Below are 22,499 nucleotides of genomic sequence, written 5' to 3'. Positions count from 1 at the left end.
TATTCCAAACCTATGGGATGCAGCAAAAGGAGATATAATAGTAAAATTTATCTATAAATGCTGGTATTAAGAAAAAAGTTCAAGTAAACAACATTATACCACAGGGAACTAGAAAAAGAAGAAACTCAGCTGAAATTAGTAGAGGAAGGAAAGAACAAAGAAAAACAGAAATAAATAAAGACTAGAATAAACAATAACATAATATTGAAAGTTGATGATCAGTTTTTCTAAAAAGAGAAACAAAATTAGCAGTACTTTAACTACAGTAGCTAAGGGGAAAAAAAGAGAGAAGACTCAAAAATCAAAATTAGAAATGGAAGAGAAAACAGTATAAAAATTAACTACAGGTTTTTGTTGCTGCGCCGCCACCGCCCGAACCATGGTCCGAGCTCCACTCGGGCTCTCTTAGCAGCAGCAGCCGCCGCCGCCGCCCTGTGATCGCTGGCTTCACTTCCTCCTTTTCTTCTTGCTGAGCCACTTTCCTCCTAGAGCTATGACCGTCGTCTCCGTCCCCCAGCGGGAGCCACTTGTCCTGGGCGGCCGCTTTGCGTCTCTGGGCTTTTCCACCCGTGGTTACTTCGGGGCCCTCCCGATGGTGACCACGGCCCCGCCGCCTTTACCCCGGATCCCGGACCCCCGGGCACTGCCCCCCACCCTTTTCCTCCCTCACTTCCTCCGGGGAGACGGTCCCTGTCTGACCCCACAGCCTCGCGCCCCTGCACCTCTGTCCAACTGTAGTCTAGCTACGGCGGGAGGCACCCCTCGGGCAGCGCCAAAGAAGCGGCGAAAGAAGAGGGTACGGGCCAGCCCGGCGGGGCAGCTGCCCAGCCGCTTCCATCAGTACCAGCAGCACCGGCCGAGCCTCGAGGGCGGGCGGAGCCCCGCGACGGGCCCGAGCGGGGCGCAGGAAGTCCCGGACCAGGCGGCCAGTTTGGCCCCAGGTTCTGCGGCCGCAACCCAAACTGAGGAAGCGAGCCCTTTCCCCGGCCAGCTGCCGCCCGCGGCGCCCGGCCAGCCCTTGTTCAGAAGAGAGGTTTTAAAATCAAAGATGGGAAAATCGGAGAAAATTGCCATTCCCCACGGCCAGCTTGTTCATGGTATACACTTGTGTGAACAACCAAAGATAAACAGACAGAAAAGCAAATATAACTTACCACTAACCAAGATCACCTCTGCAAAAAGAAATGAAAATAACTTTTGGCAGGATTCTGTTTCATCTGATTTACTCCAGAAGCAAGGAAAAAAGCCTTTTAAAAATACTGAGAACATTAAAAATATGCATTTGAAGAAATCAGCATTTCTAACTGAAGTGAACCAAAAGGAAAATTATGCTGGGGCAAAGTTTAGTGATCCACCTTCTCCTAGTGTTCTTCCAAAGCCTCCTAGTCACTGGATGGGAAGCACTATTGCAAATTCCAACCAAAATAGGGAGTTGATGGCAGTACACTTAAAAACGCTCCTAAAAGTTCAAACTTAGATCTCAGATTGCAGTATGTCTGTAAAACAGTTTTTTCAAAATCCCTGGACTCTTGAAAAGAAAATTGGTACAGAAATGGAAATTTGCCTTGTAACATACAAGTGCAAAAGATGAGTTTAAAAAATTACAAACAACTTGTATTATATTTTATATTTTGTAAATACTGTATACCATGTATTATGTGTATATTGTTCATACTTGAGAGGTACATTATAGTTTTGTTATGAAAGTATGTATTTTGCCCTACCAGTTGGTAGGTGTTTTGTATATATACAATGGAGAAATTTTAAGTGTGCTAAGGCACATGGAAGACCGAGTTATTTGCACAAGGTAATGAGATTTTTTTTTTAAAGAAACAGCTATCTAATCTCAAGGTGAAGATCTAAATGTGAACAGTTTACTAATGCACTACTGAAGTTTAAATCCGTGGAACAATCATTGTAAACATGGGGTTTGTCTGTGTTTCTCTAAATTGATTTCTGCCTTCTAATCTGTAATTAACTGGAAAACTCCTGTTCCCATTTTTACCAAACTTAATTTCTGGTTTTTGGTTTATCCACTCAAATTGAAAATACCTCTAATTTTAATGCCAACAAAATTGGTTATGATCAAATTTTTAAATATAATAATAATTTGGCCCCCCCTTTAAAAAAAAAAAAATTAACTACAGAAATATGTAGTATGATTAACAGATTACTGTAAAGAATTATATACTAACAAATCAGATAACTTAAAAGGAAAAAAACCGAGATAATTCCTAAAAATGCACAAGTTACCAAGAGTGAATCATGAATCTTGAATCCAAGTAATAGGAAATTTTCTTAGACCAATAACAAGAATGAAATCTGTATCGTTCCAATTTTTAGTATATGTGCTGCCGAAGCGAGCACAAGAATGAAATCTGAACTAGGAATTAAAAATCTCCCAGCACAGTAAAGCTCAAGACCGCATGGTTTCATTGGTGAATTCTACCAAACATTTAAAAAATATAATTAATGACAATCTTTATCAAGATCTTACAAATAATGGAATAGAGGAAACAGATTCAAAATCATTCCATGAGGACCTTACGACCCTGACCAAAACAGGATAAAAATAATATAAGAACAAAACAGTCTAGTTTTTCCCATATAAGTGTTGCTACTCTGACTTTCTTTTGAAATTTACATAATAAATGTTTTTTAATTTGCATAATGTTTCTCTACCTCCTCACTTTCAATCTGCAGGTGTCTTTCAGTCTAAAATAAGTCTCTTGTAGGAAGCATATAGATGGGTCTCATTTTTTTTTTTTTTTTAAAGATTTTATTTATTTATTTGACAGACAGAGATCACAAGTAGGCAGACAGACAGAGAGAGAGGAAGGGAAGCAGACTCCCTGCTGAGCAGAGAGCCTGATGTGGGGCTTGATCCCAGAACCCCGGGATCATGACCTGAGCCGAAGGCAGAGGCTTTAACCTGCTGAGCCACCCAGGCGCCCCGGGTCTCATTTTTTTAATCCATTCTGACACCCTGTGTCTTTTGATTGGAGCATTTAGTCTGTTTACAGTCAAAATAATTATTGATAGATTTGTATTTATTGCCATTTTATTACTTGTTTTGTCATTGTTTCTGGAGATGTTCTCGGATTCTTTCTTGCATTTGTGACTTTTTGTCTCTTCTTTGTGCACGAAGAGTCTCCTTTAATATTTCCTGCAGGTCTGGGTTAGTGGTCATCAACTCCTTTAGTTTTTGTTTGTCTGGGAAACTCTTTATCTCTCCTATTCTGAATGATAGCCTTGCTGGATAGAATATTCTTGGCTGTAGATTTTTCCTATTCAGCACTTTGATTATATCATGTCACTCCCTTCTGGTTTGCCAAGTTTCTGTTGAGAAATCTTCAGCTAACCTTACAGGTTTTCCTTTGTAAGTTAAGGACTTCTTTGTCTTGCTGCTTTTAAGATTTTTTTCTTTCTCACTATATTTTATGAATTTAATTACAATATGTCTTGGTGTTGGCCTGCTTTTGTTGATTTTGGTGGGAGTTCGCTGTGCCTCCTGGATCTGGATGTCTGTGAAGAAACAATTCTTACCATGTATCTTGAAGGCATTGTTTCAAAGTTCTTCTTCCATTCTTAGAATATCACTAATTTTGCAGGTAGCCACAAATATAAAATGCCCTTCGTTTTAATACCTGCTTATCAACAAGGAAGTAGAGCTTTCATTGTACAGATTGCCCATGGCAGATTCTTGTCTACCTTTTATCATGGAAATCCTCAGCCTTACACGGAATAGGAAGGGTAGCAAAATGAGCCCACATGCTCATTTCCAAGCTGCAGTAGCCATCAGCATCCCATGACTGGTTTCTCCCTGTCATCCTGCATGGTGTTAGACCTCTGTCAATTAAAAAGTTGCTGACAACACGAGAACAAAGAAATGTATATTTTGACACAAAGTTCATTATCTCTACTAACGTAGATCATCGAGAATGAGCTTTGGGGAAGTGACTGAGTCCAGATCCATTGAAATGTTGAGTGTTTAAAAAATATACATTTAAAAAACATACATTTACTCTGTTCATTTTTGTTATAGTTTTCTATGTGGTGTGTAAGCATGGCAAGGTTTCCCGTTTGGGTCAGGGTTTGAAAGCCGGGCTCCAGCGTGTTTTCTTTCCCCTTGTGCCTTCTAGGATCGAGCAGTACTACGAGGCCATCTTGGCTCTGTGGAACCAGCTGTACATCAACATGAAGAGCCTGGTGTCCTGGCACTACTGCATGATTGACATCGAGAAAATCAGGGCCATGACCATCGCCAAGGTACATCCTTGGGACCATTCAGGCTGTTGGCGGGTGCCCTGTGCTGTTCCCCAGGGCGCTTGTTCCTGCAAGACACACTGACTAGCAGCTGAGGCTTTGGTATTTCATCTGGAGAGTTAGCTCAGGCTGCCTGAGTGGTTAGGGTCCATCCCAGGTAGGATGGGAGGGAGTCACACGCAGCTGGCTCTGGTACAGACGGAAGTACAAATTAAAGTTGCCCAGCAAGACAGAAGGGCCCATGGAAAAGGCATGCAGTCCTATAATACCCTGGATCTGATTCTCCTTTGAAGTAATAGAAAGCTAGGTCATCGATTATTAACTGGATATCTCAGAAGTGAAAGGTGGAGTAGAATTCTTGGAATAACACCCAAAACATTAGTTCTGTAAACCAGTGGTTTTCGAGTTGTGGTCTGAAGAATTCCAGCTTCAGGGGGGTCCTCTAGGGATGACAGGGCCAGCAGAGAGGAGAGAGGCACAGAATGAATAAGTCTGGTGGGCTTCCCCTTAATCCCCCTTTTCTCCATTTTAAGTCATTGCAGCTTTGCTGGAACCTGCTTTATTTTTGCAACTTCTCAGTAATATTTCCTGTGATGAATAAAATTCTGTAGAAAAAAAATAGATAATGCACTGCTGTAGCTCTTAGGAGTAATCTTGGAGTCCTCAAGGTCTATATGTGTGTGTGTAAAATGTAATGCAATATATATATATACATATATATATGTATATATATATATTTACTTATTTATTTGAGAGAGAGAGAGAGCACGCACTAGAGAGGGAAGGGGCAGAGGGAGAGGGAATCTCAGGCAGACTCCGCACAGAGCCTGATGTGGGACTCGATCTCACAAGCTTGAGATCGTGACCTGAGCCAAAACCAAGAGTCAGATACTTAACCAGCTGTGCCACCGAGGTGCCCCAAAGACCTTTTGTATCCTAATGGGCCTCTGACAAGTATTGCCTTAAGGCCCCTCTAGCATAGGGCATTTTCTGGCACTCTTCTTGTTCACGGCACGGGGACGATCCAACACTCCTGCCTCCTTTACTTCCAGCTGAAAACCATGCGTCAGGAAGATTACATGAAGACAATATCTGACCTTGAGCTGCATTACCAAGAGTTCATCAGAAACAGCCAGGGCTCGGAGATGTTTGGAGATGATGACAAGCGGAAGATGCAGTCTCAGTTCACGGACGCCCAGAAGCACTACCAGACCCTGGTCATCCAGCTCCCCGGCCACCCCCAGCACCAGACAGGTTAGGGGCATCTTTTTCTTTGTCTCAACCACACACGCTTCTCCAACAGAAAGTGGTTTGCATACAACTAGTTTCAGAATCCCTTCTTCAGAAAATAACATATCTAAAGTCACTTATACTCTAAATATTCAGAATCAAATCAAAGGAGGGAGCTACAGTTTGTGCAGTATGGGTATTTTTTGAGGCCAAGCACCCTTCTAGCTAGGAATTCTCTGATGTTTGCGGTCCTAACCTCTTTTTACAGTAACCACCACTGAAATCACTCATCATACTTCCTGCCAAGATCTCAACCATAATAAAGTGATCGAAACCAACCGAGAAAATGACAAGCAAGAAACGTGGATGCTGATGGAGCTCCAGAAGATTCGCAGGCAGATGGAGCACTGTGAGGGCAGAATGTCGCTTAAAAACATGCTCCTAGCAGACCAGGGGTCTACGCACCACATCACAGTGAAAATAAATGAGCTGAAGGTAGGCATCCAGTATTGTTTCGACCAGGACTAGCTATATTTGTATTTATCTGTGAACTACTTAAAAAAAAATTGGTTTAAATATTTATAGAGAAGAAGCACGAATTTTCAAGAAAACAGGCTTCTGGCAGGATTTCCTTTTTTCTCTCCTCTGCTTCCAGTTTGTAGAAGGTTACCAGGCTGGGGATGAAGCCACCTTTGTGTTGGTTTGTGGGTTGCTGGATCAGGCTACAGCGTTTCCCTTTGTGGGACATAGGGAAAGTTTTCATAGACATTAATTAGGTTGCTGCCTGATACCACCTATGGTACGGGCTAAACAGATAGAATTATTTTTATTTATAGACAGAAGACTGACACGGAGAGATTTGATGGGGTGAGGCGGGTGTTGGTAAAAGCTCAAAGCCATGGACAGAGCTGGGACTGTAGCCCCAGTGTGATCTTTTCTGCTCAGCCACGCCTGGGCACCACACTGGGAAGTGCAAGTTAGATACCCTACAGAAGAGGGCCATGTTTACACCGTGCCGATAAGGCCTCCCCAAAGAACGAAATGATATTTTAATTCTGTCTCTCGAGGCTTTTCCATTTAGTGGACTTGTTCGGGACAAAAAAAAAAAAGTACCCTAAGAATGGGATGGCTACATCTAGCACTTTCCTTCTTTTTTTTGAACAGAGTGTGCAGAACGATTCTCAAGCAATTGCTGAGGTTCTCAACCAGCTGAAAGACATGCTAGCTAACTTCAGAGGTTCGGAAAAATACTGCTACTTACAGAATGAGGTATTCGGGCTATTCCAGAAACTGGAAAATATCAATGGTGTGACAGACGGCTACTTAAACAGGTAAACACGAGTGACCTCGGTCACACACGTTCTGCCGTTCTTAGGCTTCATTTTGTCACACTTCGTTTGCTTTCTCTGCTTGACTCACTGCAGCCTTGCCTCCCAGTTGCTCGGTTCACTACGGGCTTCCTCACATTCTTCTGTGCCTCAGGGAGAGGGTCCTCCAGCCTCGGTACTCCTTCTACCGTAGTGAAATCTAATGTATCTTACAGCTGAAGTATATCTGTAAGAGTCAGGACTTTGAAATCTTCAGTGAACACACAATGGCTGTCTGAATCGTGGTGCAGGGGTTGGGTAGGGGAGGGAGTCTGTTGCTCCTGCAGTTGGTGCAGGGGTGGGGCGGGGGGAGTCTGTTGCTCCTGCAGTTGTAGAATAGGCAAAATGAATTTTTTATCGGCTTTAACATTTTTTCATTAATAGCGGCCAGAGCCAAACGTTCAAAGTCTAATTATGTCACCTGCAATGTTCTTGGCCTCCTTGGCTCCTTACAGCTTATGCACAGTGAGAGCTCTACTCCAGGCTATTCTGCAGACAGAAGATATGTTGAAGGTGTACGAAGCCAGACTCACCGAAGAGGAAACCGTGTGCCTGGATCTGGATAAAGTGGAAGCTTACCGCTGTGGACTGAAGGTAACCGGAAGTCACAGTTCGTTATCACAGTGCCCGGGGTTATGGGAAATAATGCAGAACTGCTCAGTGCCCGATCCTGAGGCTTCGGTAACTTTTTAATGAGTCTTAAAGTAGTCTTCCTGGATTTCGCTGGCCACACATAGTTGACGTTGGTCGTTATCTCTAGAACACTTGCTTTCCAGAGTGCGCTAGCAGAAACTATGCGCACAGGTAATTTGTGGTGAGATTAGTTTGCGGAATGCAGAGTTAAACATAATTAAACTGGTTTCTTTACGACAGGACTTTTCTTCCTCTTCAAGAATGTTCATATGTGTTATAATTATTCAGGAATAGAATACAGTATGGTATTTATTATTTCTCAAACAAATGAATTTCTCACACTGAATCTTTTATCAATGGGGTAGCATCAGGAACTAGATTAAGGACATAAATATTGGAAAATGCAATCAGTGAATATGTTTTCCTGGATTGATTAGCACTTAAAAATACAAGTGTTCCAAGAGATGAACTTGTACTCTTTTCTTTCTCCTGTGACAGAAAATAAAAAATGACTTGAACTTGAAGAAGTCCTTGCTGGCCACCATGAAGACAGAGCTGCAGAAAGCCCAGCAGATCCACTCCCAGACCTCACAGCAGTATCCACTCTATGACCTGGATCTGGGCAAGTTCAGTGACAAAGTCACACAGCTGACAGACCGCTGGCAAAAAATAGATAAACAGATAGACTACAGGTGTGCCAACCTCTTTCCCTGCTTTCTTCCCATTTGCTTGTTCCAAGATAATGTCACGTGAAGTGATCACTGTCAAAGTAGTGGTTTGGTTTGGTTTGGTATGTAAGTTAGGCACAAGGGGCACTCTGTTTTTGGAGGCAACTTTGTTGGAAATGGGAAGTGGGTACATCACAACAGCCCAGCTTGAATCAACCCCTAACAGGTGCTCTCCAGGCTCTTAGAAAAAAATGGAAGTCATTGATCAGGTTCTTGTAGGCCCTATAAACTCTTGTTAGGACAGTTAGAAGGAGCAGATGCTTTGAGTGAGTGTTCTTCTGAAATTTAAGAAAATTGTGTCTTCTACCACCTCATTCCAAATGAGGGTTTAAAGGTATCCTGAATTTTGATGTCGTTCCTTTTAGTAAGTACTTTTTAAAAATATCTTTATTGACTAAAAAAGAACACAGATATCTTTATTGATAGCTAGTTCACATGTCACACAATTCACCCACTGGCAGTGTACAGTCTAGTGGATTTTAGTGCATCAGAAGGGTGTAACCATCACCACAATCTACGTCTACAACATTTTCTTTACCCTAAGAAAAAAAGCTCTGTCCCCATTAGTAGTCATTCTCTGTTACCTCCCAACCCCTGGCCCCAAGCAACCACCCGTCCTCCCTCTGTCTCTGTATGTATTTGCCTATTCCAGGCATTTTGTAGGAATGAAATCAGCCCATATGTGGTCCTTTGTGACTGTTTTTCCCCACTCATCATAATGTTCTCAAGGTTCCTCCGTGGGGCAGCATGTATCCGTACCTCATTCCTTTTTATGGTTGAATAATATTTTATTGTACGGCTGTACCACATTTTATTTCTTCCTTCATCCATTGATGATTTTTGGCTATCATGAAAGATGTCCCTAGGAACATTCATGAATAACTTTTTGTATGGGTGCATGTTTCCAGTTCTGAGCGTGTAGCCAGTGGAATTAATGGGCGATAATGTGTGATATCATGTGATAACTCTGTTAAATACTTTCAGGAAAGGTAGCATTGCTTTAATAATTTTATTCTATCTGTTTCCTCCAGACTGTGGGACCTCGAGAAACAAATCAAGCAACTGAGGAATTACCGTGATAACTATCAGGCTTTCTGCAAGTGGCTCTATGATGCCAAACGCCGTCAGGATGCATTGGAATCCATGAAGTTTGGTGACTCCAACACAGTCATGCGATTTTTGAATGACCAGAAGGTACAAGCCAGTATGTCATTCCCTTAGAGAGCACTGGGCGTAAGCTGTATTTTCCTCCGGTTTTCTCAGCAGTACCTAGGTTCGAAAGGGTATTTAATAATATTACTAGTTCATCTTGTGAATGGCTGGCAGATGGCCCACAGGAAAAACAGTCGAGATACTTACAAAGAAATCAATTATTAACTAGAAATAATGTAACATTATAATAAAGTATCTTTATAAGTTGAGGCCTTGGGATCAGAAAAGAGCACAGATCAGAAAGCTTCCTCTTAGAGGAAAAAAAAGGTGACAATTGTGCTTCTCTTTGCTGAAGAGAAAACACCCTCATCTCCTAAGGTTTAGCTGTGAGAATGTGAGGTCACTGAATGTAGTAATAAACTGAGGGAAAACAGTTGTTTAGCCATGTAATACTATTTATATAAAATTATTTGTACACTTTGTTGTTTATAAATATTTTATTTTTTGTATAGAACTTGCACAATGAAATATGTGGGAAACGAGACAAATCAGAAGAAGTGCAAAAAATTGCCGAACTTTGTGCAAATTCGATTAAGGTATGCTGGTTTCACAAAGAATGTTGGCATTTCATCAAGAATAATATTAACTGTGTTCACTTCAGCAGCACATGGACTGGAATTGGAACGAGACAGAATATTAGCATGGCTCTTGCACAGGGATGACATGCAAATTTGTGAAGTGTTCCATATTTTAAAAATCTATACTATTAACTGCATTATTTTCTGATTTACTTTAAAGAGTGCACACCTCTTTTTTTAAATTTTAAACATTTTTTTTTTTTTTTTAGAGAGCACACACACATATGCACATGCTTGAGCAGGGGGAAGGGCAAAGGGAGAGGGAGAGAGAGAGAATCCCAAGCAGACTCCAGGCTAAGCACAGAGCTTGATGGGGCGCTCGATCTCATGACCCTGAGATCATGACCTGAACCAAAATCAATACTCAGATGCTTAACCAACTGAGCCACCCTGGCGCCCCCAAAACTATAAACTTCTTGAGGATAGCAATTATGGCTTTCATGTAGTCTTTCCTGAACAGACCATAAAAAGTTTGTTAACCTTTAACTTGAATTCACTGCACATGGGCACCATCTGTGGGGGTGGGCTGGTCTTCATTCTTTACACTGGTAGTATGTGTAAAAATCTTCGTTTAGGATATAAAGATGGACTATTTGGTTTAATAATGTAATATTAGCTACTTGGACACTATCTGTACATGATAGCCTTGGGGTTGGTCATTAGAAATACAGCTTGTGATTAAAAACCATGGAACTGTAGCTGTCAGTGACTTGTTTAGGTCCATTAGGTATGTTTACCTTAAACTTTTTTATTTGGCAGGATTATGAACTCCAGCTGGCATCATACACCTCAGGCTTGGAAACTCTCCTGAACATACCTATCAAGAGAACCATGGTCCAGTCTCCCTCTGGGGTGATTCTGCAAGAGGTAGCTATGTCATTACCTGTTTCCTAGTTGTCCCTCCTACATCTTTTTTCCCTGTCCCCTTCTTATCTTCCCTGCAGACCCTGAATTCACCGCTTGTTCCAGGGGATCCACTCAAAACAGGTTTAAAAGCAGGTTATGCTCCCTTAGTGTAGGTCATCAATATGTGATGCATTTTAGGAAATGGTCAGTGGAAGTCTGAATTTAGTGTTTATATGCTAGAATCTTTGCAGGAACTGGGCTAAAATTCTAGGCTTAATGAGGGAGGCTCTTAACAAGTGGAAAACGTCTAGCAGACTTTTAAAAGACAGCTTCTTCCCAAAGACATTGGAGAGCATCACTGATCAGATGGCTTCAGAGAAACACCCTAGGGTTGTGAGGTTGGAATACAATATTATCAGCCTTTTGTCGTACCTCTAGATTTTGGAATTAGCACACATGAACGAGGGGAGTTCACTCTTTAAACGATCTTTTCAATTTTCAATTAAAATTCCTTTCACTCCTTTTTTTGCAAGGCTGCAGATATCCACGCTCGGTACATAGAACTACTTACAAGGTCTGGAGACTACTATAGATTCTTAAGTGAGATGCTGAAGAGTTTGGAAGATCTGAAGGTAATTTACTTACTTGATTTCCTTGGAGGATCAGAAAAGAAAATGGAATAGAACCTTATTATTATTGCCTCATTATAATCTGGATTTGGACACACTCACTGTAAACACTCACTGGTACATAGTTTGCTCATAAGTCAGGTGTGAGTTCTGTGATCAGGGATGCGGCTGTGAATGGAGTTAGGTAATATTTATAAAATTCTAGCTACTTTACCTTACAAAAAAAGCCAGTAATTTCCTTTATCATTTGGTTAAGGGATTTGCTTTATTTGCTTTGTTTGTGTGTGTTCAGTTGAGGAAGAGAATGTCCTGGATTGGCTGGATTTGGATTTTTTATGTTGAGTAATTGTTTCATTTACTCCTCATTTTTTTTTACATTTATTATTATTATTATTTTTTAAAATACTTTTTTATTTTTATTTTTTTTTAATAAACATATAATGTATTTTTATCCCCAGGGGTACAGGTCTGTGAATCGCCAGGTTTAGACACTTCACAGCACTCACCATAGCACATACCCTCCCCAATGTCCATAACCCCACCCCTCTCTCCCTCCCCCCCTCCCCCCAGCAACCCTCAGTTTGTTTTGTGAGATTAAGAGTCACTTATGGTTTGTCTCCCTCCCAATCCCATCTTGTTTCATTTATTCTTCTCCTACCCCCTTAACCCCCCCATGTTGCATCTCTACTTCCTCATATCAGGGAAATCATATGGTAGTTGTCTTTCTCCGATTGACTTATTTCGCTAAGTATGATACCCTCTAGTTCCATCCACGTCATCGCAAATGGCAAGATTTCATTTCTTTTGATGGCTGCATAGTATTCCATTGTGTGTATATATACCACATCTTCTTTATCCATTCATCTGTTGATGGACATCTAGGTTCTTTCCATAGTTTGGCTTACTCCTCATTTCTAATATACACATTGAGTGTCTATGGAAACTTTCTACCTTGAAAGAAAGGAAACATAATATGTGAAACCTTCAAGCTTTTAATCTTGGGAGAGATGGGCTCATTTACAGACTCAGGGTGTTGTATCATTTGCTAAGATCGTACAGATGGCTGATGGAAGAATTATGATGAGAACAGAGATCTCATGAATTTTTGTGTAGTAGCTCTCGCCTTGTATCACTCTGTATGTGTGCTTCTGTGTGTGTTTGGTGTGTGTGTGCCCATGTGCAGGCGTGTAAAGAGAAAGGAGACCCCAGGATGGGCTGGGAGGGGCGACAAGCTATTTCTGTCTTACAACGTGAGATGTTTTTCTTTCAACCTAATTTCTGCTTTCACTTCCCCAGCTGAAAAATACTAAGATCGAAGTTTTGGAAGAGGAGCTCAGGCTGGCCCGGGATGCCAACTCTGAAAACTGCAACAAGAACAAATTCCTGGATCAGAACCTGCAGAAATACCAGGCGGAATGTTCCCAGTTCAAAGCCAAGCTCGTGAGCTTGGAGGAGCTGAAGAGGCAAGCGGAGCTGGATGGAAAGTCCGCGAAGCAAAACCTGGACAAGTGCTATGGCCAAATAAAAGAACTGAACGAGAAGATCACCCGGCTGACTTACGAGATCGAAGACGAGAAGCGGAGGAGGAAGGCGGTGGAAGACAGGTTTGACCAGCAGAAGAGTGACTATGACCAGCTGCAGAAGGCCAGGCAGTGCGAGAAGGAGAACTTGGGCTGGCAGAAGATGGAGTCTGAGAAAGCCATCAAGGAGAAGGAGTACGAGATAGAGAGGTTGAGGGTTCTTTTGCAGGAGGAGGGCGCCCGGAAGAGAGAATATGAAAATGAGCTGGCAAAGGTAAGAAACCACTATAATGAGGAGATGAGTAATTTAAGGAACAAGTATGAAACAGAGATTAACATTACGAAGACCACCATCAAGGAGATATCCATGCAGAAGGAGGACGATTCCAAAAATCTGAGGAACCAGCTTGACCGCCTCTCGAGGGAAAACCGCGACCTGAAGGACGAGATCGTCCGGCTCAATGACAGCATCCTGCAGACCACGGAGCAGCGGCGGCGGGCGGAGGAGGACGCCCTGCAGCAGAAAGCCTGCGGCTCCGAGATGCTGCAGAAGAAGCAGCACCTGGAGCTGGAGCTGAAGCAGGTCCTCCAGCAGCGCTCCGAGGACAACGCTCGACACAAGCAGTCCCTGGAGGAGGCAGCGAAGACCATCCAGGACAAGAACAAGGAGATCGAGAGACTCAAAGCCGAGTTTCAGGAGGAGGCCAAGCGCCGCTGGGAGTATGAGAATGAACTGGCAAAGGTAAGGAACAGTTACGATGAGGAGATCATCAGCTTGAAGAACCAGTTCGAGACGGAGATCAACATCACCAAGACCACCATCCACCAGCTCACCATGCAGAAGGAGGAGGACACCAGCGGCTACCGAGCCCAGATCGACACCCTCACCCGGGAGAACCGGAGCCTGTCCGAGGAGGTGAAGCGGCTGAAGGACACACTGGCCCAGACCACGGAGACGCTCCGGAGGGTGGAGGAGAGCGCCCAGCAGCAGAAGGCCACCGGCACCGAGGTGTCGCAGAGGAAGCAACAGCTGGAGATCGAGCTGCGACAGGTCACCCAGATGCGCACGGAGGAGAGCCTGCGCTACAAGCAGTCTCTCGATGACGCCGCCAAGACGATCCAGGACAAAAACAAGGAGATAGAAAGGCTCAAACAGCTGATCGACTCGGAAACCAGCGCACGGAAGTGCCTGGAGGAGGAGAACGCGAAGCTGCAGAGGACCCAGTATGAGCTGCAGAAAGCCAACAGCAGCGCCACCGAGACGATCGGGAAGCTGAAGCTGCAGGAGCAGGAGCTCTCGCGGCTGAGGATTGACTACGAGAGGGTGTCCCAGGAGAGGAGCGTGAAGGACCAGGACATCGCGCGGTTCCAGAGCTCCCTGAAGGACCTGCAGCTGCAGAAGCAGAAGGTGGAAGACGAGCTGGCCCGGCTGCGGAGGACCGCCTGCGAGGACTCGTCCAAGAGGAAGAAGCTGGAGGAGGAGCTGGAAGGCATGAGGCGGTCCCTGAAGGAGCAGGCGATCAAGATCACCAGCCTGACGCAGCAGCTGGAGCAGGCGTCCATCGTGAAGAAACGCAGTGAGGACGACCTGCGGCAGCAGAGGGACGTGCTGGAGGGCCACCTGCGGGACAAGCAGCGGACGCAGGAGGAGCTGAGAAGGCTCTCCAGTGAGGTGGAGGCCCTCCGGCGACAGCTGCTCCAGGAGCAGGACAACGTCAAGCAGGCTCACCTGAGGAACGAGCACTTCCAGAAGGCGATCGAGGACAAGAGCCGGAGCTTGAACGAGAGCAAGATCGAAATCGAGAGGCTGCAGTCTCTCACGGAGAACCTGACCAAGGAGCACCTGATGCTGGAGGAGGAGCTTCGGAACCTGCGGCTGGAGTACGACGACCTAAGAAGGAGCCGGAGCGAGGCGGACAGCGACAAAAACACCACCATCTCCGAGCTCCGGAGCCAGCTCCAGCTGAGCAACAGCCGGACCCTGGAGCTGCAGGGGCTCATTAATGATTTACAGAGAGAGAGGGAAAATTTGAGACAGGAAATTGAGAAATTCCAAAAGCAGGCTTTAGAGGTACTCACAAATATTTGATCACAGCTTCACTGTCTTTTAAATCATTCGCTCTGCTTCCCGCTGGTCTCGGCCGTGCTCCTGCTCCCGGGATTGGATGCTCCCGGACGTGCTGCTTTTTCTGCCACTTGCCGCGCTGCTCCCTGTCGTAACCCAGGCCACTGCTCTGCCCTAGTGTAATTTCAGTGCCGTGTGCCCTTCTCTGCTCTCCTTGCTTCGATGCCCCTCTGAGTGGAACCGCTGTCTGGCCATGCCTTTCGAACATTAGCGGGGATGTCACAGCTCAGAGCTTGTCTTCTGGACGGTCCACTCTGTTTTCTAGAAGATAGCTCTTCACTTAATGAGCTCTAATCTGCATTTTTCATGAATGTTTCTGATAAAAGCCATATTAAAGGGGCTTAAAAATCACCTTTTCTTTTTTGCTTACATGATTTTTCTGCATGCATTATCCAGTTCTCTTTTGATCATTATTCAATTCTCTTTTGATCACCACCCTAATATGTTTCTTTTTGTTTGCCTTTTCTTCTCTTAACCCCTAATTTACAAATACCTTCTTTAAGTTCTAATACGATTGACTTCTGTAGACAATATTTGTGTGGGGCTGGGTGTGGGGTGTGCATACGTCCGTAGATTTATTTTGCTTTATTAAATGTGTTAGTGTAGATGTAACAGGTGGGATGTAGGTGTTAGCAGGTGCGATAACCGGGAAACAAAACTCCCTATATTTTTTCAAACCGTAATTCCTGTTAAGAACAAGAGAGGTCTACAACTTCTCCTAGTTCCTTCTAAAACAATAGTAAGTATGAAGCCATTTATCAAAGTGGCAACCTATATTTACGGAATTTATTTTTTTGTGAATTTATAAGATGAAATAGCAGTATATCCAGGGAACACAGAGGAAGGGCAAATAAGTAAACAAGTTTGTTTTTTTAATGTAGGGAAAGAGATTGAATTATGATCACCATATGATACAATCACAACATTATTTCTTCCCATTTCTCTCTTTTTAAATTGCAGGCATCGAACAGGATTCAGGAATCCAAGAACCAGTGCACTCAGGTGGTGCAGGAAAGGGAGAGCCTTCTGGTGAAGATCAAAGTTCTGGAGCAGGACAAGAGCCGGCTGCAGAGGCTGGAGGATGAGCTCAACCGCCTGAAAACAGCGCTGGAGGCGGAAAGCAGGCTGAAGCAGCGCCTGGAGTGCGAGAAGCAGCAGATCCAGAATGACCTCAACCAGTGGAAAACCCAGTACTCCCGCAAGGAAGAGACCATTAGGAAGATTGAGTCAGAGAGAGAAAAGAGCGAGAGGGAGAAGAACAGCTTCCGGAGCGAGATCGAGAGACTGCAGGCTGAGATCAAGAGGATCGAGGAGCGGTACAGGCGCAAGCTGGAGGACTCCACCAGGGAGACGCAGTCGCAGCTGGAAACGGAGCGCTCCCGCCTTCAGAGGGAGATCGACAGGCTCAAGCAGCGTCCCTACGGCTCCCACCGGGAGACCCAGACTGAGTACGAGTGGACCGTCGACTCCTCCAAGCTGGTGTTCGATGGACTGAGGAAGAAGGTGACGGCCATGCAGCTCTACGAGTGCCAACTGATTGACAAAACAACCTTGGACAAACTGTTGAAGGGGAAGAAGTCAGTGGAGGAAGTTGCCTCTGAAATCCAGCCTTTCCTTCGGGGTGCGGGAGCCATCGCCGGAGCATCTGCTTCCCCGAAGGAGAAGTATTCCCTGGTGGAGGCCAAGAGGAAGAAGTTAATCACCCCAGAATCCACAGTCATGCTCCTGGAGGCCCAGGCAGCTACAGGAGGTATAATCGACCCCCACAGGAACGAGAAGCTGACTGTGGACAACGCCATTGCTCGGGACCTCATCGACTTCGATGACCGCCAGCAGATATACACAGCAGAGAAAGCTGTCACTGGTTTTGACGACCCATTCTCCGGCAAGACGGTTTCTGTTTCAGAAGCCATCAAGAAAAATCTGATCGACAGAGAAACCGGAATGCGCCTGCTGGAAGCCCAGATTGCTTCAGGGGGTGTGGTGGACCCCGTGAATAGTGTCTTTTTGCCAAAAGATGTAGCATTGGCCCGTGGGCTGATTGACAGAGATTTGTATCGGTCCCTGAATGATCCCCGAGATAGTCAGAAAAACTTTGTGGATCCAGTCACCAAAAAGAAAGTCAGTTACATGCAGCTGAGGGAACGGTGCAGAATCGAACCACACACTGGGCTGCTCTTGCTGTCGGTGCAGAAGAGAAGTATGTCCTTCCAAGGAATCAGACACCAGGTGACCGTCTCTGAGCTGGTAGATTCCGGTATATTGAGACCGTCCACTGTAAATGAACTGGAATCGGGTCAGATTTCCTATGATGAGGTTGGTGAGAGAATTAAAGACTTCCTTCAGGGTTCAAGTTGCATAGCAGGCATATACAATGAGACCACGAAGCAGAAGCTTGGCATTTATGAGGCCATGAAGATTGGCTTGGTCCGACCTGGTACTGCCCTGGAGTTGCTGGAAGCCCAAGCAGCCACTGGCTTTATAGTGGATCCTGTCAGCAACTTACGGTTACCGGTGGAGGAAGCCTACAAAAGAGGGCTGGTGGGTATTGAGTTCAAAGAGAAGCTCCTGTCTGCAGAACGAGCTGTCACCGGGTACAATGATCCCGAAACAGGAAACATCATCTCTTTGTTCCAAGCCATGAACAAGGAACTCATTGAAAAGGGCCACGGCATCCGTTTATTGGAAGCGCAGATTGCGACCGGCGGGATCATCGACCCGAAGGAGAGCCATCGTTTGCCGGTTGACATGGCCTACAAGAGGGGCTACTTTAATGAGGAGCTCAGTGAGATTCTGTCAGATCCAAGTGATGATACGAAAGGGTTTTTTGACCCCAACACTGAAGAGAATCTTACGTATCTGCAGCTGAAAGAACGGTGTATCAAGGATGAGGAGACAGGGCTCTGTCTTCTGCCCCTGAAGGAGAGGAAGAAGGAGGTGCAGACATCACAGAAGAACACTCTGAGGAAGCGTAGAGTGGTCATCGTTGACCCAGAGACCAACAAGGAGATGTCCGTTCAGGAGGCCTACAAGAAGGGCCTGATAGATTATGAAACCTTCAGAGAACTGTGTGAGCAGGAGTGTGAGTGGGAAGAAATAACCATCACTGGATCCGACGGCTCCACCAGGGTGGTCCTGGTCGACAGGAAGACAGGCAGTCAGTATGATATTCAAGACGCCATTGACAAGGGCCTCATTGACAGGAAGTTCTTCGATCAGTACCGATCTGGCAGCCTCAGCCTCACTCAGTTTGCTGATATGATCTCCTTGAAAAATGGTGTCGGCAACAGCAGTGGGATAGGGGGTGGTGTCAGCGATGAGGTTTTCAGCAACTCCCGACACGAGTCAGTGAGTAAGATTTCCACCGTCTCCAGTGTCAGGAACATAACCATCCGGAGCAGCTCTCTATCTGACCCGCTGGAAGAATCGAGCCCCATTGCAGCCATCTTTGACACGGAAAACTTGGAAAAGATCTCCATCACGGAAGGAATAGAGCGGGGCATCGTTGACAGCATCACGGGTCAGAGGCTTCTGGAGGCGCAGGCCTGCACGGGCGGCATCATCCACCCAACCAGCGGTCAGAAGCTGTCACTTCAGGACGCAGTCTCCCAGGGCCTGATCGACCAAGATATGGCCACCAGGCTGAAGCCTGCTCAGAAAGCCTTCATCGGCTTTGAAGGTGTGAAGGGAAAGAAGAAGATGTCAGCCGCAGAGGCAGTCAAAGAAAAATGGCTTCCCTATGAGGCAGGTCAGCGCTTCCTGGAGTTCCAGTACCTCACTGGAGGCCTTGTTGACCCGGAAGTGCATGGGAGGATAAGCACGGAAGAAGCCATCAGGAAGGGGTTCATCGACGGCAGAGCCGCTCAGAGGCTGCAGGACACCAGCAGCTATGCCAAAATCCTGACCTGCCCCAAAACCAAATTAAAAATATCCTATAAGGATGCCATGAATCGCTCCATGGTGGAAGATATCACCGGCCTTCGCCTTCTGGAGGCTGCCTCTGTTTCATCTAAGGGCTTGCCTAGCCCCTATAACATGTCTTCTGCCCCAGGCTCCCGCTCTGGATCCCGCTCGGGCTCTCGCTCTGGATCCCGCTCCGGCTCTCGCTCTGGTTCCCGCAGTGGGTCCCGGAGAGGAAGCTTTGATGCGACCGGGAATTCCTCCTACTCTTACTCCTACTCCTTCAGCAGTAGCTCTATTGGGCACTAGTAGTCAGTTACTTGCTATTTTCTTGGGTTCGTTTACGTGAATGTTCACTTTACTAAATACTTTACCAGAAGAAGACCTAGTGCTTGCAGTATAGTGATAGAACTTTCTGTGATTCTGAAGATATAACCCTGGTTGAAATCAAGTAGTAAAGGCTGTTCTGGCTTTTTATCTTCTTAGCTCACCCGAAGTACGTAATACGCCGAATGTAGTACGTATGACGTGGTAATCAGTTGTAAGGATAGCACAAATTGAATCTAGAGTTTGTTCCTTCCGTGTTTAGATTTTTGATCGATGCTTGTACTCCTTTAGCCTATAGTACGTATTTCTGTTCTTGGAGATGAAATTACGCTGATTGTGGTTATTTTAGTCCTCATTCTGTTTCTTATCTAAATGCTTTCATTTTTCTGTATTAGGAGAAAATTACCCCTCCCATTCTCCCTAGAATACTCCACCGCAAACCCAAACCTTTTGGAGTAAGTCTCCTTTAGTTTTAGATTGTGGATTGTGTAACCTATATGCTCTTAAATGCACCCGTCTGGTTTGGCATTAATTTGACTATACGTGCATGATAGCAGCAATCTTTGCTTCTCTTTGGCCAAAGTTTTCTGTTTATTTTGCTCGTCATTTACTATGTACTTTAAAAAGGTGTCTTTATGAAGTTTGCTATTCTGGCAATAAACTTTTAGACTTTTGAAGTTTTCGTGTTTTGATTTCATATGTCTGTACACGCAGGGTATTTATCAGAGTCTTTCTGTTAATTATGTTAAATTATCTCTAAAGCCTTCTGTTTAAATACCTATTAAGAAAGACCATTAGGGCACCTGGGTGGCTCAGTCTGTTAAGCAGCTGCCTTCAGGTCAGGTCATGATCCTAGGGTCCTGGGATCGAGTCCCATATCTGGCTCCCTGCTCCGTGGGGGAGCCTCTCCCCCTGGCTGCCGCTCTGCCTACTTATGCTTTCTCTGTCTTTCTCTGGCAAATAAATAAATAAAATTTTTAAAAGAAAAATTAAAAAAAAGACTAAAGAAAAAAACTATTTTAGTTCTGAATTCTTGCTGGAAGCTGGTCTTGTGTAGTTTATTCAACATCTCTCAAGTGCCTGTGCCTGTTGTGTGCCGGGCAGTGTACAGAGGTCAGGCCACAGATCAATGCCCAGTTCTTGTTTATTCTGGACAATAAGTTCTAAGAAGCATGGGCAAAAGTCACCATAATTCCATTAAAAAAATGAAGTGGCTCCGATTCCATTCGGGTATTTTCCAAATACATGGGGGTTTCATTTGGTCCCCTAAGGGGAAAGAATTCTCATCGAATCTATAAAAAACAAGTCCTGAAGAGTTCTTGACTCTCTGTTGAAGGACAGTGAGATACAAGCCTATTCTTTGTATCAAAGAGAAACTTTTGAAATTCAGACATTTGTCGTTAAATCAACTCGACTTTCCTGAATACTTACTACGTCCAGTATTAGGCTAGGTACTATGAGGATTCAACAGAATTTACAAGCTACCTGACTTCAAGACATTTGCAGTCTGGGTGGGGACAGGAGACACATATAAAGCAATCAGAGGGACAACTTTCATATATCAGCAGTATGTATTAATATACTCAAACATTTTTTTATTGTGTTATGTTAGTCACCGTACAGTATGTCATTAGTTTCTGACGCAGTGTTCCAAGATTCATTGTTTTCGTATAACACCCAGTGCTCCATGCAACACGTGCCCTCCTTAATACCCACCACCAGGCTCACCCATCCTCCCATCCCCCCTCCCTTCTAAAACCCTCAGTTTGTTTCTCAGAGTCCACAGTCTCTCATGGTTCGTCTCCTCCTCCGATTTTCCCCCCAATTCACTTTTCCCTTCCTTCTCCTAATGTTCTCCATGTTATTCCTTGTGTTCCACAAGTAAGTGAAACCATATGATAATTTACTTTCTCTGCTTGACTCAAACATTTTATAGTATAGGTGAGAAACTAGGAAAACAAATGAGTTGCTAATTGTGAAGAACAAAAAAGGTCATATGTAAGATAGTACTTAAAATCTTGGGGGCTTTGGGACTTTGGGTGAAAAACAGCATTCATTTCCTCCTTGTCTTACTTACCTCCTTTTCTTCTCCTTGCTCACCTCCCAAGCTGGAGGACTTGTAATTAACTTCATTCAGTAAGTATTAAGCTCTGTGTGCTACACATTGTGCCAGAACCTATGAATCCCATGGTAGAAACACATGGTGCAAAAATAGCCCTCATAATATTAAAGGGAGAGGGAAAATATGTGGTAAATGCTGTGTTGAGCAAAATGAAGGGAGATCTTCGGGCTAGAGCTAGGAGGCTGTGTCAGTCAGCTTGGGCTGCCACAACAAGATGCCACAGACTATGTGACTTAAATTCATTTTCTCATAGTTTCGGAGGCTAGAAGTCCAAGGTAGAGATGTTCTTAGCTTGGTTGCTGGTGAAAGCTCTCTTTCTGGGTGGTAGGCAGTAAAGGGGCAGGGAAGGAGCTCTGGTATGTCTTCCTTGTCTTAGAAGGACTTCAGTTTTATCACATTAGAGCCCCATCTTTATTACCTCATTCAACTTTAATTACCTCTATATAGTCCCTATGTCCAAATACAGTCACACTGGAGGTTAGGGCTCCAGTGTATGAACTGGGATGGGGGTGGGGATAGCACACAATTCAGCCTATAATAGGGGCCAAATCTAGAATGGGTCAGAAGTTCTCCCTGGAAAAATGGTGATTAAACAGATTAACCAGGGGCACCTGGGTGGCTCAATTGGCTAATCATTTGCCTTCAGCTCAGGTCACGGTCCCAGGGTCTTGGGATCGAGCCCTACTTCGGGCTGCCTGCTCAGTGGGGAGCCTGCTTCTCCCTCTCCCACTCCCCCTGCTTGTGCTCTCTTTCTCTCTGTCAAATAAATAAAATATTTTAAAAGTAAAAAAAAAGATAAGCATCAGTGTAAAGCAGTTCTTCAGGTTGAAAGAGTATACCCCCAGGCTGTTGCCCAAGTTGTCATTAAGCTCTGAGGTGAGATAGGCTGTGTCCTGAAGAGAGGACATCCTTGACCTTGGCTAATTTTTTTTAATGATTTATTTGACAAAAGAGCACAAGCAGGGGGAGCAGCAGAGGGAGAGGGAGAAGGAGGCTTCTTCCTGAGCAGGGAACCC

At 44.7% G+C, this 22,499-nt stretch overlaps 2 protein-coding genes and 1 non-coding gene across 4 annotated transcripts in view; all 3 read left to right on the top strand.

Annotated features, from left to right (window-relative positions):
- DSP (desmoplakin) overlaps positions 1-20,038 on the top strand; it is a 47,654-nt gene extending 27,616 nt beyond the window's left edge. The window contains exons 13-24 of one of the 2 annotated variants that reach the window (XM_047733359.1): positions 4,143-4,269; positions 5,319-5,520; positions 5,765-5,991; positions 6,661-6,827; positions 7,319-7,457; positions 7,995-8,188; positions 9,256-9,418; positions 9,889-9,972; positions 10,774-10,881; positions 11,394-11,492; positions 12,786-13,283; positions 16,095-20,038. In XM_047733359.1, coding sequence (XP_047589315.1) covers positions 4,143-4,269; positions 5,319-5,520; positions 5,765-5,991; positions 6,661-6,827; positions 7,319-7,457; positions 7,995-8,188; positions 9,256-9,418; positions 9,889-9,972; positions 10,774-10,881; positions 11,394-11,492; positions 12,786-13,283; positions 16,095-19,343 — 5,257 coding nt within the window. In that variant the 3' untranslated portion in view covers positions 19,344-20,038. Of the gene's footprint in view, positions 1-4,142; positions 4,270-5,318; positions 5,521-5,764; positions 5,992-6,660; positions 6,828-7,318; positions 7,458-7,994; positions 8,189-9,255; positions 9,419-9,888; positions 9,973-10,773; positions 10,882-11,393; positions 11,493-12,785; positions 15,081-16,094 lie in introns of both variants that reach the window. The other variant, XM_047733358.1, reaches the window with a different exon arrangement.
- Positions 342-1,829, top strand: LOC125102304 (proline-rich nuclear receptor coactivator 1-like). The gene has a single exon (XM_047733360.1). It carries the CDS (start codon positions 494-496, stop codon positions 1,475-1,477), a length of 984 nt encoding a protein of 327 aa, XP_047589316.1. The 5' UTR covers positions 342-493; the 3' UTR covers positions 1,478-1,829.
- On the top strand, positions 10,025-10,129 carry LOC125103401 (U6 spliceosomal RNA). The gene has a single exon (XR_007128399.1). It is a non-coding gene; the product is annotated as a U6 spliceosomal RNA (small nuclear RNA).
- Positions 20,039-22,499: the final 2,461 nt, after the last annotated feature.

Source organism: Lutra lutra, chromosome 6 (genome assembly GCF_902655055.1).
Source record: "Lutra lutra chromosome 6, mLutLut1.2, whole genome shotgun sequence".
Lineage (NCBI taxonomy): Eukaryota > Metazoa > Chordata > Mammalia > Carnivora > Mustelidae > Lutra > Lutra lutra.
The sequence above is the reverse complement of the archived record's forward strand: the minus strand, read 5'-3'. Positions and strand labels throughout refer to the sequence as shown.